The 15,098-nt window shown below is 40.7% G+C and overlaps 1 protein-coding gene and 1 pseudogene across 1 annotated transcript; one reads left to right on the top strand and one right to left on the bottom strand.

The window, feature by feature from the left end:
* KLHDC2 (kelch domain containing 2) lies at window positions 1-15,018 on the top strand. The gene is made up of 13 exons (XM_043471621.1): window positions 1-1,048; window positions 3,570-3,649; window positions 5,348-5,465; window positions 10,749-10,864; window positions 11,163-11,244; window positions 11,408-11,491; window positions 12,004-12,084; window positions 12,162-12,220; window positions 12,630-12,739; window positions 13,143-13,215; window positions 14,248-14,335; window positions 14,428-14,480; window positions 14,709-15,018. Exons 1-13 carry the CDS (start codon window positions 896-898, stop codon window positions 14,830-14,832), a joined length of 1,221 nt encoding a protein of 406 aa, XP_043327556.1. The 5' UTR covers window positions 1-895; the 3' UTR covers window positions 14,833-15,018.
* LOC122444470 lies at window positions 9,855-9,978 on the bottom strand (annotated as a pseudogene).
* Window positions 15,019-15,098: the final 80 nt, after the last annotated feature.

Raw genomic sequence — 15,098 nt, forward strand, 5'->3', positions numbered from 1 at the left:
TCCTGAAACACTTTTTAAGCACAACTTTCCAAACTGGGTGGAGGATGCAGCACTGAATTAAAATTTCTGCTGGACCAAAAGAGCTTATCGAGAAGAGACGTCACGATCCGCTCCGCAGGCAAATCGCGGTGGCACGCAGTCCCGGAGCTGCCTCGCGCGACACAGCGGCGCCTCCGCCCGGAAGCCGCCCAGCAATCGCGGCTGCGGCCACCTGGGACCACGCGTGAGGGTAGAGGTGCCACCCCCATCCAGTGTCCTGGGAAAGAGAGGGCACCGACTCTGGAGACCCTGAAACCTCAAACTTACTAGCTGAGCCATTTGCTACCCCCTTCCGGGCTGTGAATATCCTTCAGCCACACAAGACCTTCTTGGGAAGAAAGACTTTTTTGCAAGAGTCTGGCTAATTCAGCATTTCCTCGTAATGAAGGGAGGCTCGGAGGTGCTTGGAAGTACCTTTAGCTTCTGGGCCCCGGCCCGGCAGGCGCAGGCGGCGGGAGGACTCGGAGCTGGGGACGCTCAGCGCCAGCCGCACTTCCGGATCCCGGAGAGCGGCGTCAGCGGAACAGGCGGCTCCCAGCGCGGCGTAAACAAGGGCCCTCCGCGGCGAGAAGCGAGCTGGAGGCGGGGCTGACGGGCTGGACCTGGTATCAGCCCGAGGCGGACCCTTGCCCGCCCTGCTCGCGTCCCAGCGCCCTGGCCGCCCCCAGCCCGCAAGCCCTCCTCAGGCGGCGAGAGGCCGTCCTCGCAGAGACGGGCCGGGAGGACAGAAGCCCGGGCGGCGGGGCGCGGCCGTAACGCCGAGCCTTTCGCCGCCGCCGTGCGTCTCTTTCTTTTCCTTTGTCTTTTTCTCCTCCGCGGGTGCGGGGATTCTGGTGAACCGAAGTGCAGCCTCAAGATGGCCGATGGCTACGAGGACCTGCGGGAGGACGAGCTCCCAGGGCCGGCCTACGAAGGCTACGAATCCGCGGAGCTCGCCTGCCCCGCCGAGCGCAGCGGCCACGTAGCCGTCAGCGACGGGCGCCACATGTTCGTCTGGGGCGGTTACAAGGTCAGTGGGTCGCGGCGGGCGTCGGCCAGCAGTTACTGGTCGGGGGCGGCGGGCCGGGCGGAAAGGGCCAGCGTGGCCGCCCCGGGCGCCTCAGCGCCCCCGCGCTGCGACTCCGCCGGTTGGTTCGTTCTCTTGCGAGTGTGGGAATCTTCCCACGGGTCTCCCCACCCGTCCCAGGGCTCCTGGACTGTTGTCACGCCCGCCTTCTGCTTACAAAGCCTGCTCCCCGCTCCCTGCCCGCGCTTACCCAGCGCGCTCTTAGATGTCCGAGCTTTACCTGCGGAGGGCGAGGCGGGCGATGCGAGATCTCGAAACGTGTTTTTATTTAAAGGGTTGGGGTGTAAGAAGGGACGGTGTGTGAGGTCACTCTTTATTTGTTATCGGGCCTCCTAGGAGCACACTCCCTTACAGAGCCGGGGTCCGGTGCCCGCTGGTCCCGTGGCCCAGTTATGGGAGACGGCCGCGTAGGGAATATGCACCGAAATTCCCCAAGGCCGCAAGAATTGGCTTGTTGAAGCTTCCCGCCGGTTCAGGAGTCCCGGCTACCCTGTGCACCTGCCATCCTAGTGTTGTTCGAATGTTTCGGGGCTATTTTCCTTTTGGTTGCAGCTGAGAAAGGGTTGAGATTTTTCACATGAAACTCCTATAAAGAAAATTAATGGAAAATTTGTATCAATAACCGGAAAGAAAAAAAGATCAACAGTAACAACTTTTAACTACAGAATGCAGCCCTTTGACCCTTAGTCATGAACCAGTATGATTAGTTACCAGTTGAGAGCATGTAGTTGTGTTTCTTCTCTTTTCCTCTGTCTGGAAATCCTGCCCAAGTGCCTCCTATTTAAACCTTCTCACTAGTTCTCTTGCCCTTTTGCTTTTAGAGCTTCTTAATAACACTCCACATTCTAGAATCGTCTTATTTCATTTGCTGGGGTGGTTTGGATCTGTTCTTACCAGAAATATTTTTAGTCCCTTTTTTTAAAAAAAATGATCTGCCCCCGCTTTAATTTGCTAGAAATCTAGTCCTGGACAGCAGTGCCTTCCATGACTTAGAAGCACTAGGTGATTCTGGTAATAGATTTTAGCTTATGCTACAGTTGATGTGACCATTTTTTGAGATGACTCTGAAAAGATAGCTGGGGGAAAGCTGTCTTGATTACTTCCTTTGGTTCCTTTTTCCTAATCCTAATTTATCTGACATGTTTTCCCCAGCCTCCAATGAATAGGTGTTCAGAGGAGGGTATTTGGTAGGAGCAAGGTGGCTGGTACTGGGTGACTTTTCTTAAAATGTAAATAATTGCCTTGGAGAAAAATAAAACTGTTAATCGTCAGTAGGAAGAGGGAAGGTGAGGGGAGAAGGGGAGAAAAAGGGTTGTGCAGGTGGAAGATTCTGAAGGTGAGTTGTGAAGGGCCTGGATGCCCAGGGCTGAGGCGGGGTGGAGAAGCGTAACTAGTGAAGTAAGTTTGTAGTTCTCAAACAGGCTTCCCTCCACATTCTGGCTACAACCCTAAGAGTACCACACAGCGGAGGCCCTTGGGAGATTGTTTTGATTTCAATAAACCTTAGCTTCATACACAGAAGTCAGTTTTCCTCCTCCTGCCAGACTGACGTACTCTGGGTCAACCTGCTATCTTGCTGCCAGCGTTTTTGTTTCATAAGTGGTGGAGTGGAAAGAGAAATGTTTACATGCCCAGATGTTCTCTTCTGTGTGTTTTTCAAGCTTGTGACTCTGACACCCATTCCTAGTGAACTGCAGCTGTTTACTGTATGTCAACCTTGTCCAGAAGGTGGCCAGGGTGGTTCAAAGTCTGGAGGGGTCAGGCGGAGTGGCTGAAGTTGCAGATTCAGAGAAAGGAGGCTGGAATTGTGGCTCCACCATTCCTTGTGGAGTAGCCGTGGGCAACTTCTCTGAGAAACCTACACCAGTTATTTCTTATGGTTGTTGTGAGGATTAAATGTAGCACTCCATGGATAGCACTTCGCTGGTTCTGGCATATAGTAAGCTCGATCTGAAGGGAAATGGAGCACAACAAGGAACTTAAAGATTTTGTACAAGGACTTGATATTTGCAGTTCTGCCCTCTCTGCTTCCTGGTAGAGAATAAATGGGTAAAAGGGAAGAACGTCTGGCCTGTTAGTGTGGATCAGGTGCTTTCAAGGTTGAACTTTCTTTAGCCTGCCAGCATGACACAGATAATCTCCCATGAGGTCATGTAACTCAGATTTGGTGCGTGGAGTGTTGAGGATAAAGTGGCCTTAGAGATTACCTGGAGAGCTCTTAACTTCGTGCATCATTGCAACTGCTGTATCAAGAATTTGAATTGAGGCCTGTCTATATTAAGCATTACTTTGAGTATGTGGCATGGGGTAGGGAGAACTGTACCTGTCATAGAATTGTTGAAACCTGTTTAACTTCTTGTAACTCTCAGTATCTCAAATGAGATAGATGTGAAAAAATATACAATAGTGCCTTTTTAGAATACAAGTTATTTTTTGTATTTGCAACTTTTTGTTGTTGTTTTAGAGTAATCAAGTCAGAGGATTATATGACTTCTATCTGCCTAGAGAAGAACTCTGGATCTACAACATGGAGACTGGAAGATGGTAACTGTGCATATTAAGAGGGGGACTAGAACATCCAAATAAGGTTGCAAACAAAAACATACTCTGAAAAAAAAAAAAAAAAAATACTCTGTAAAACCCATACTACTGAATAAAAGCACTTTAATTAAAGATGCTAACCTAGCTGTATATTTTGAAAACAGTATTCTACTAGTTTAGCTTAGCTTCTAAGCTTAAATACTTTTGTATTTCTTCAGTAGTTACTAGATGCTTTTATGACCCTTGAAGAAATTTCTATTCAGAACTGTGTCAAGTATTATAGCAATATTAAGAGGTAGAGGCTTCAGATCCTGGAATGGAAATACAATAAAAGTTCCATATGTATATTCAGTATGTTATGTCTTGTTATGTATTTTGAATGTGAGAAGAATTTCTAGACTGTATTTGCTAGAAATAAAGGTAGTATTCTATTTTAATGAGTTCTAATATTAAAATTTCTATGCACATTTCTTTGAGTTAGCATGTTTTGCCTTAAAAACAAAATTAAATTTGCCATCCATGCAAACTGGGGTTATTCTGAAAGGACTTTTTGCCAGTTTCATACCAGTAATACTCGAGTACATTCTTAGCAGAATTAATGAATTCTCAAAATGCTGGGTTGGCTGGGTTTGAGGATTTAGAAAGTAGTTTTCCCCATGGTTTGCTTTATGAAAACTTAGTCTGTTATATATTTTAGCTCATTAGAGATCTCAGAAGTAGGAGAATACTAGTTCCACTTGATTTAAGAGTTCAACAGAAAATAAACCAGGATTATTTTTGCATATAGCCAGTGTTAATCTAGCTGTTTAATGATCTTTTTCTAGAGAACTGGACATTTACAATTGTATTCCTTTAATGGGGAAACTTTAATTAAAAAAGAAAATTCAACCCCATAAAGAATTTTTACAAAATCAGCCTATCAAAACTTAAAAATTGGGAATTCCCTAGTGGTCCAGTGGTTAAGACTCCATGCTTCCACTGCAGGGGGCACGGGTTCAGTTCTAGGTCGAGGAACTAAGCTCCAGCATGTGCCACAGCACAGCCAGAAACAGACAGACATAAAGCTTAACACAGATGAAGCGATATTAGGAGCAGAAACGCTTGAATGTCATATTAATATTCTGAATCTTAGAATTAACCTTTTGATTCAGATTTACTTTTAGACTTAGAATGAGTTAAAACAGGTAAAGAGCACTCAGAGGAATGGTTGGCCTATAGTAGACACTACCTGAGTGTCTGTAGTATTACATAAGGTTGGAATCAGACTAATTTGAATGGCTAACGGTGACTGAATTAAAAAACACTTATTAATCTGTCAGGACTGAGATATTGAAGTTTTCTTCCTTTGGGTTCTTGGCCCACTCAAAAAACAAAACCATCATTTATGGTCAAGTAACTAGAAAAAGCAAACAATTTAGTTAGAGAAATGTTAAGATGGTTTGCTCCTAGAGTGATATATGACATGTAGGCTTTCAGAACCTCCCATGCTGTCACGTTAGTGCCTGCTGGCACAGCCTGTGGAGGGGGTGGAAGGGACAAGTTCATTCTTCTAATTAATTTTAGAGCTAGAAGAGACCTCAGCATGGCTACTCACACCTTATTTTTTCCTTTTATTGTGGGGATAGAATTAGAAGAATGGATACATTGTTGCATTTCTTCTTCTTGGGGAAATTTATTTACATTCAGTTCTTTCCCTCTCAGGAAAAAAATTAACACTGAGGGTGATGTTCCTCCTTCTATGTCAGGAAGCTGTGCCGTGTGTGTGGACAGGGTGCTGTACTTGTTTGGAGGACACCATTCAAGAGGCAATACGAATAAGGTTAGTGTGTGTAAGGATGGTTTAAGGTAATTTTGTTCTTTTTCAGACCACTTTAGATTTCTAAGGTTAACCCAGTTTATTCCTGTTCAAGTTCAAAAACATTTGTACTTGATTGTGATATGTTCTTTGCAGCTACTTATTCTCTTATTAATAAAATGCTGTAGTATTAGATGAATATTAGTAAACTAAAAACAAGATGCAGTTTGGGGGGCGAGGTGGGGTATTGGTGGCTCAGATGGTAAAGAATCTGCCTGCAGTGCAGGAGACTTGGGTTCCATCCCTGGGTTGGGAAGATCCCCTGGAGAAAGGAATGGCTATTCACTACAGTATTCTTGCCTGGAGAATCCCATGGACAGGAGCCTGGCGGGCTACAGTCCATGGAATTACAGTGAGTTGCACACACCTGAGCAACTAACACACACAGTAAAATTTAACTGGCCACAACTCAAAAAGCTGTAAGGAGAAATTAACACTGACAAAATTTCATATACTAACATTCCTATAACTTGGCACCATAAGATACTGTTGTTCAGACTTTTGTCTATGTTTTGCCCAAATAGGAAAAAGGCATGTTTTTCTCAGGCCCGTACAAGACAGATGCAGTCAGAAAGATGCATGTAATATACGTTCAGTTAGTTCAGTTGCTCAGTCATGTCCAGCTCTTTGAGACCCCGTGGACTGCAGCACGCCAGCCCTCCCTGTCCATCACCAACTCCCAGAGTTTCCTCAAACTCATGTCCATTGAGTCGGTGATGGCATCCAACCACCTCATCCTCTTCTCTTCCCCGCCTTCAGTCATTTTTCCCAGCATCAGGGTCTTTTCCAATGAGTCGGTTCTTCACATCAGGTGGCCAAAGGATTGGAGTTTCAGCTTCAGCATTGGTCCTTCCAATGAGTATTCAGGACTAATTTTCTTTAGGATGGACTGGTTGGAACTCCTTGCAGTCCAAGGGACTCTTCAAGAGTCTTCTCCAACACCACAGTTCAAAAGCATCAATTCTTTTGGAACTCAGCTTTCTGTATAGTCCAACTCTCACATCCATACATGACTACTGGAAAAACCGTACTACTAGCTTGGACTAGACGGACCTTTGTTGGCAAAGTAATGTCTCTGCTTTTTCATATGCTGTCTAGGTTGGTCATAACTTTTCTTCCAAGAAGCATGCGTCTTTTAATTTCATGGCTGCAGTCACCATCTGCAGTGATTTTGGAGCCCAAAAGATAAAGTCTGTCATTGTTTCCACTGTTTCTCCATCTATTTGCCATGAAGTGATGGGACCAGATGCCATGATCTTAGTTTTCTGAATGCTGAGTTTTAAGCCAACTTTTTCACTCTCCTCTTTCACTTTCATCAAGAGGCTCTTTAGTTCTTTGCTTTCTTCCATAAGGGTGGTGTCATCTGCATATCTGAGGTTATTGATATTTTTCCTGGCAATCTTGATTCTAGCTTGTGCTTCATCCAGCCCAGCATTTCTCATGATGTACTCTGCATATAAATTAAATAAGCAGGGTGACAATATACAACCTTGACGTACTCCTTTCCTGATGTGGAACCAGTCTGTTGTTGCATGTCCAGTTCTAACTGTTGCTTCCTGACCTGCATACAGGTTTCTCAAGAGGCAGGTCAGGTGGTCTGCCATCTCTTCCCATCTCTTTCAGAATTTTCCACTTTGTTGTGATCCACACAGTCAAAGGCTTTGGAAGTCAATAAAGCAAAAGTAGATGTTTTTCTGGAACTCCCTTGCTTTTTCCATGATCTAGCGGATGTTGACAGTTTGATCTTTGGTTCCTCTGCCTTTTCTAAATCCAGCTTGAACATCTGGAAGTTCACCGTTCATGTATTGCTGAAGCCTGGCTTGGAGAATTTTGAGCATTACTTTTCTAGCATGTGAGATGACTGCAATTGTGTGGTAGTTTGAGCATTCTTTGGAATTGCCTTTCTTTGGGATTGGAATGAAAACTGACCTTTTCCAGTCCTGTGGCCATTGCTCAGTTTTCCAAATTTGTTGGCATATTGAGTGCAGCACTTTCACAGCATCATCTTTCAGGATTTGAAATAGCTCAGCTGGAATTCTGTCACCTCCGCTAGCTTTGTTCATAGTGATGCTTCCTAAGGCCCACTTGACTTCGAATTCCAGGATGTCTGGTCTAGGTGAGTGATCACACCATCATGATTATCTTTTTTGTATACTTCTTCTGTGTATTCTTGCCACCTCTTCTTAATATCTTCTGCTTCTGTTAGGTCCATACCACTTCTGTCCTTTATTGAGCCCATCTTTGCATGAAATATTCCCTTGGTATCTCTAATTTTCTTGAATAGATCTCTAGCCTTTCCCGTTCTATTGTTTTCCTCTATTTCTTTGCACTGATCACTGAGGAAGGCTTTCTTATCTCTCCTTGCTAATCTTTGGAACCCTGCATTCAAATGGATGTATCTTTCCTTTTCTTCTTTGCCTTTCACTTCTTTTTACAGCTGTTTGTAAGGCCTCCTCAGACAACCAGTTTGCCTTATGCGTTTCTTTTTCTTGGGGATTGTCTTGATCCCTGGCTCCTGTACAATGTCATGAACCTCCGTCCATAGTTCTTCAGGCACTCTTATCAGATCTGATCCCTTGAATCTGTTTGTCACTTCCACTGTATAATCATAAGGGATTTTATTTAGGTCATACCTGAATGGTCTTGTGGTTTTCTCTACTTTCTCCAGCTTAAGTCTGAATTTGGCAATGAGTTCATGATCTGAGCCACAGGCAGCTCCCAGTCTTGTTTTTGCTGACTGTATAGAGCTTCTCCATCTTTGGTTGCAAAGAATATAATCAATCTGATTTTGGTATTGACCATCTGGTGATGTCCATGTGTATAGTCATCTCTTGTGTTGTTGGAAGAGGGTGTTTGCTATGACCAGTGTGTTCTCTTGGCAAAACTCTATTAGCCTTTGCCCTGCTTCATTCCATACTCCAAGGCCAAATTTGCTTGTTACTCCAGGTGTTTCTTGACTTCCTACTTTTGCATTCCAGTCCCCTATAATGAAAAGGACATCTTTTTTGGGTGTTAGTTCTAAAGGTCTTGTAGGTCTTCATAGAACCGTTCAGCTTTTTCAGCATTACTGGTTGGGGCAGAGACTTGGATTACTGTGATATTGAATGGTTTGCCTTGAACACAAACAGATCATTCTGTCATTTTTGAGACTGCATCCAAGTACTGCATTTTGGACTCTTTTGTTGACTGTGATGGCTACTCCATTTCTTCTAAGGGATTCTTGCCCACAGTAGTAGATATAATGGTCATCTGAGTTAAATTCACCCATTCTAGTCCATTTTAGTTCGCTGATTCCTAAAATGTCACCATTCACTCTTGCCTGTTTGATCTGTTTCAGTGATATATGTAGACACTTTTAAAAAAATTCGTTTATTTAGCAACTTAGTAAGCACCTTACTGCGAGCACTTGCTTAGACATTGGAGACAGATGAATGATACAGTCCCCACCTCTAGAAGCTCACATTCTAGACGGAACACATATACATAAACAATTTCAGGAGCATAAAGAGAAACAGAGTCGGCTCATAGTAATAGCTCAGTAAATATTGTTGAATCTGAAAAAGAATCCTTACCATTGTGTTTGGTAGGACAGAGGAACAGAAAAACAAAAAGTGTTAACCCAAGAGGTGATGCTTGAGTGGAATCACATACTACAATTGGAAGGGGTATTATGCAAGATATATAGGTACCAAGATGCAGAGTTATAAGCAGATATGTCTGGTTTATGGAAATGCCAAGTGATTTGGTATAGATGGAGCATGTGGGCTGAACTGGTTTCAGATTTCAAACTGTGCTCCTAGGAACTCTAGGGATTTGTGGGGGGATGCTTTGGAACACCTGTGAGAGAAGTATATAGGGTTAGGCAGGCTTCACACCACCCTTTTCCTCCTTCCTTTTAACAATTGTAGCTCCACCTATTTATTTATTTACAGTTCACCCTAAGGTAAATCACAGTTCACTTTAATTAAATGAATAGTGTTGCATGCTCTTTGGGTTTGGACAAAAGTATGACGTATATCCATTATTATAATGTCACACAAAGTATTTCCCTGCTCATGAAAACTTCTGTACTTTGTGTATACATCTCCTCTCCCCCCCTAAACTCCTGCTAACTATCAGTCTTTTTATTGTCTCCATAGTTTTGCCTTTTCCAGATGGCATGTAGTTGGAATCTGTTTTTCTCTTCTTTGCCATCCAGAGAAAAGCCTTTATGACACCACTCATGGCTCACCAATGCATCAACCCGACACGCTCTGAGTGGCGAACTTCCCCACTAGATGCTGTAGCTTTTCTTTCAGTGTTGAGCCCTGTCACACTGGTCCTGCCCAGCAGCACGTGGAGGTGCAGGGGAGCATGTGTTTTCTGTTTCTTCATAGGACAGCCACAAGTTTTGCCCGTTCTCACAGTGAACCCAGATTTTTGTTGGGTATGTTGTAAACAGAGAAGCCATTTCTTCAGGTTCTTATTTTTATATTTAGGCGTTTGCTTAAGATTTTGTTGGAAGAAAGGGTTTTGTGCCTAAAAGGTTTTGTGAGGCACTGCTGTAGGTTATAGTTGAGCCATGTATTTTTCAGGGTCAAAGGGGAGAAAACTTAACTTTGACACAACATGAGGAAACTTGGGGGGAAGACTAGTTGTGGCTTTAGTAAAGGGGAGTGGTCAGAGAAATGGTTAATAGTTAAATGAGTAGGGTTGAGGAAGCTTTAGGAGCCTAAAAAAAAGAAGTTAACTTATTGACTATTTAAATGTAGGTACCTGGATGTGAACCCTCTGAAAGACAAATGAATACTTAATCTTTTAAGATTTATCCTTAGCTCCTAGAGTTAAGTGGGCACTTAATTATATGTTTGTTATATTGAATTTGAATATGAATTGCTAAGTTTGATTTTTTTTTTTTGTAATACCATCCCAATATACATAAATTAGATCAGTACAATTCAAAGTGCCTATCTCAGGCAAAGAATGTAGTAAATTAACACACTTTCTAATCCTTCAGCCAGAAAGTGGTATGGGGGAAAAAATAGGCTGAACACAAACAAGGTGCACAGTGACTTAGGTAATTTACATTCTGGCAGAAATTTCTTATCTAGACTCAGACTAGGTAACATTTTGCAGACTGGCAGCCAGTTTGCAATTATACTTTTAGTAGTACTGAATTAGACATTCTTATTAGCATAAGTGCAATAACATTAAATGCCATGGTTGAATTTCCTTCATGTAACAAAATCTTAACATTGCTTCTGGCAGTTCTACATGCTGGATTCAAGGTCCACGGATCGAGTATTACACTGGGAAAGAATTGACTGCCAAGGAGTTCCTCCATCATCAAAGGACAAACTCGGTGTCTGGGTATATAAAAACAAGTGAGTCAGCAGCACTATAGGTTTGGGTTTTTATGTGGAAAGTACTTTGCCATTCACGTATCCTTCGCTAATAACCATTGTAATCATGTAACATGCCTCTGAAGGCCCATGAAGATTAAGTAAATTAACGTCAAAGCACCTAAGACATCGTTGTTAGCCATATTAGCCATTATTATTTGAATAAGTATTTTTATATACTCGTGTGCCTTCTCAGCTCATGGAATATTACAAAACAAAAAAAATCTCTTGTATCCTATGGATGTTTGAATTTTTAATGTCTTGGTTTTTTATCAAACAGGTTAATATTTTTTGGAGGGTATGGATATTTACCTGAAGATAAAGTATTGGGAACTTTTGAATTTGATGAAACATCTTTTTGGGTAAATGAAGTTTCGTATTTGCATATGTGGCCTACTTAGTCTGTTGAAATAATATACTTAGTTTGCTATTAGCTTTGTTCATTTTGCCCTGTTAATAAACCAAAGGTTGTTTTACAAACATTATTTGTGAAAACTAACTCAGATTCTTTCTTACTTTCTGTAGAATTCAAGTCATCCAAGAGGATGGAATGATCATGTACATATTTTAGACACTGAAACGTTTATCTGGAGCCAGCCTATAACTACTGTGAGTTACTGAAAAATAATGAATTAATTATTAAAGCAAAGCTGCCTCAATGAGAAGGGCAGTTTGCAAGTGGTGTAAAATTGACAGCTCATTATTCTCCAAGGAGTCTAAAACTAAAAAGTTAATGAATGTATAGACTAGCCCAGTATCTGTCATCTAATAACTGTTAAAAGTGGTATTGTCTGTAATTAAGTAAATGACCTAGTGCTGGATTGGGATTTAAATTACTCAAATGTTAGATATCTTTTTCCTCTGACACGGTGTCATATAATGTGCTAGCTTTTATTTTAAAAGAAAAGTAAAGCAAGTAAGCATTCTATTAACTAGCCCATTCAGTAATGTTTGCCAAAAGCTCCCAGTTTTGGTAGTCAGCCTTCAGTACTGCTGTTTATTACAAGTTTGCACTTCAGCTTAAGAGCTCAAGTGTTCTGCACATTCTATCCCACCTCCAGAAAAGACTTCTGGTATTTATAAAACGTTCACTTATTCATTATTGTTTTTATGACAACTAGGGTAAACCACCTTCACCTCGTGCTGCCCATGCCTGTGCAGCTGTTGGAAACAAAGGCTTTGTGTTTGGAGGCAGATACCGAGTGAGTATATAAAACAGTTTCAAAGATGTGCTTTTCAGTTACTCAGAAAGATAACTAGTTAATTTATCCTTTTTTAGGATGCTAGAATGAATGACCTTCACTATCTTAATCTGGATACATGGGAGTGGAATGAACTGTAGGTATCATTTAGATAATTATTTAGGAAAGTTTTGCAAAAAAATTCCAATGGATTTTCCCCTTACTCTCTATTATTAGTACATAATATACCTGCTTTCCTTTTCAGTAACAATGAATTTAAGTAAACATGATCACTAAATCCTTAGGGAATCTTTAAATTTTAAGTTCTCATAACTGTATGTCTAGCACATAGCATGTGCTCAGTGTTTGTTGAAAAGATCTAACGTTGACCCTCATTCCAAGGAAATAGTTCATTGAAAAGCATGTAGTTGTTAATATCAAGAAGCCTTTTTTAAAGTCTCTTCAAAATTCCATATAAAATTTTAAAGAAAACTTCAGTATTTCTCTGCTTTAAATACAGTAGTGGCTTTTAAATGCAGATATTGTAACTTAGCTCTCATTTTCAGAATTCCACAAGGCATATGCCCAGTTGGCCGATCTTGGCACTCACTAACACCAGTTTCTTCAGATCATCTCTTTCTCTTTGGAGGATTTACCACTGATAAACAGCCACTAAGTAAGTACTTTTAAAATATTTTAAACAGTTATTATATGTCATTCATAAGTAATATATAAATAGCTGGAAAAAAATCAGTATTTTAGGTATATCAGAGGGCTATAGGGATAGTTAGAAGGTTTGGTATTAATTTTGATCCTATAATATACATAGAATTGTTTTCATATGACACATCTATCTGTCCAGTTTTAAAAAAAAAGTTACCTAGAGCTCTTTGCCGTGCTAAATGGCTGTAACATGAAAAGGGCTTACATGCCTAACTGCAGGGAAAAAAAGGAAATATACTTTCTGTATCTACTCAAAATCTGATTTATTATTGTTTTTACTAAAGCTGCACTCTTTAAATATCAGTGTCACATTGACAGAATAACACACTTCATGCTTTTTTCTTTGCTTTAATCAGGTGATGCCTGGACATACTGCATCAGTAAAAATGAATGGATACAGTTTAATCATCCCCATACTGAAAAACCAAGGTATGAACTATTTAAAAGGTAGTTCTTATGTTGAGTAAGGTCCTTAGAGATGTATAAGACTGGTAATGAATGAGAAAATTCAGTTGGCTGCATTCACTTCCTCATAAAAACCCTAGCATTCATTAAGGTTTAGCATCATACCTTTTGAAAGAAAACCAATGTTCTTAGTATTAGTACTTTCTTTTTCATCATCTGTGCATGAAAAACAGGGCTGAATTTTGCTTTTTGCTTCATCAGAATACTGACATCGTTAAAATTTATACTAAAGCTCTTTACCAGAGTAGGACTGTTTCTAGATTTTTCATTTGAAAAAGGAACTTCTGGTTCTCTTCTAGGAGAGAATTAAAAACCCTAAAGAATCTTTGAGGGTGAGGGAATCAAGAACTTTCAATCAAATGTACAGTTACACTGTATAACAAATATTAGGAAGTTGAATCGTCCAAAAAGAACCTGTTAGAACACTGCTACTTTTCTTATCTCAGAATTGTTACAGAGACTGCTAAAAGGAAATGATATAGTCAGAATTGGTGTTCAAAGCACATGTGTATAACGTTAGCTTGCATTTTTGTCCATGCCTCTAACCTAAGTAGTATAGTCATGCCACTAGGATGCCTTTCGGCACAAATACTCTTTCCAGAGAGTCAGGCCTGAAGATGCTTTGTTTACTCAGTAAGAGTAAAACATTCCTCAGATGTTTTGTGTAAGGACAACTGACCTTGACTATGAAAAGGAGAGGGCATATACCACTCATCTCCCAAAGACTTTTATTGCTCATAAAAACTTAAGAGAACAGATTGTTCAGTTCAGACTCCTCATTGCATAAATTAGGAATGGACCAGAGAGATAATGATATCCAGATAAAAGACATTGATTTTTCTAGCTTTTTGTACTTTTGAGATAACTGTGTCTCAATTTTATGTTTTGGTCGGCGCTAAAGACCTTTAGTCTTTATTTCATCATCTCTAGTCTCTAGTATAAATCATCAATTTGGTCTTTGGGGTGACTTCAAACAAGTTCTTGTTTTAAATGTAGATTATGGCATACAGCTTGTGCCAGTGATGAAGGAGAAGTAATTGTGTTTGGAGGGTGTGCCAATAACCTTCTTGTCCATCACAGAGCTGTAAGTACACCACCCTTTATTAAAGGACACTTCGTATTATTGCTGAAACTTTCTTGTTAAGTACTTTTAATGTATTCTTGTCTGTTTTTCAGGCACACAGTAATGAAATACTTATATTTTCAGTTCAACCAAAATCTCTTGTAAGGTAAGTAACTTTTTACTTGGTACATATTTTAAATTGTTTCTTAAACACTTATTAGTGTTCTTGAAAAAATAGGTTTATGGGTAATTTAAGGGCAATAATAAACTTTCATTGATAAAACTATCCAGTTCCTGTGAAAATCTTTAAAGTGCTTTTTGTTTTTTGGTAGTTTTTCAAGTGAATATACTTCTAAACAGTAAAGTGAAATTATTTTTCTTTGTCCACTTGCAGGCTAAGTTTAGAAGCTGTCATCTGCTTTAAAGAAATGTTAGCCAACTCATGGAACTGCCTTCCAAAACACTTACTTCACAGTGTTAATCAGAGGTTTGGTAGTAACAACACTTCTGGATCTTAAGGCTTCACAGATAATGCCTCTGATCACTTGCATGGACAGCAATTCTGTAAACATCAGAGTGAAATCATTTGTATAATTATATACACTGTTGTAGTTTGCAGCTTTTTAGTTTTAATGTGCATGTGAATGGCCTAGAGAACCTATTTTTGTGTCTAAAGTTTACAATAAATGTATTTAACAGCAGAAGTTAATAGTTGGGCTTTTTACCCAAAGGAATGATTATTTCCTATTTGGTAACATCAGGGTCTATATCTGTAGAAACATTG

This window comes from Cervus canadensis, chromosome 6, assembly GCF_019320065.1.
Source record: "Cervus canadensis isolate Bull #8, Minnesota chromosome 6, ASM1932006v1, whole genome shotgun sequence".
In the NCBI taxonomy this organism is placed as follows: Eukaryota; Metazoa; Chordata; class Mammalia; order Artiodactyla; family Cervidae; genus Cervus; species Cervus canadensis.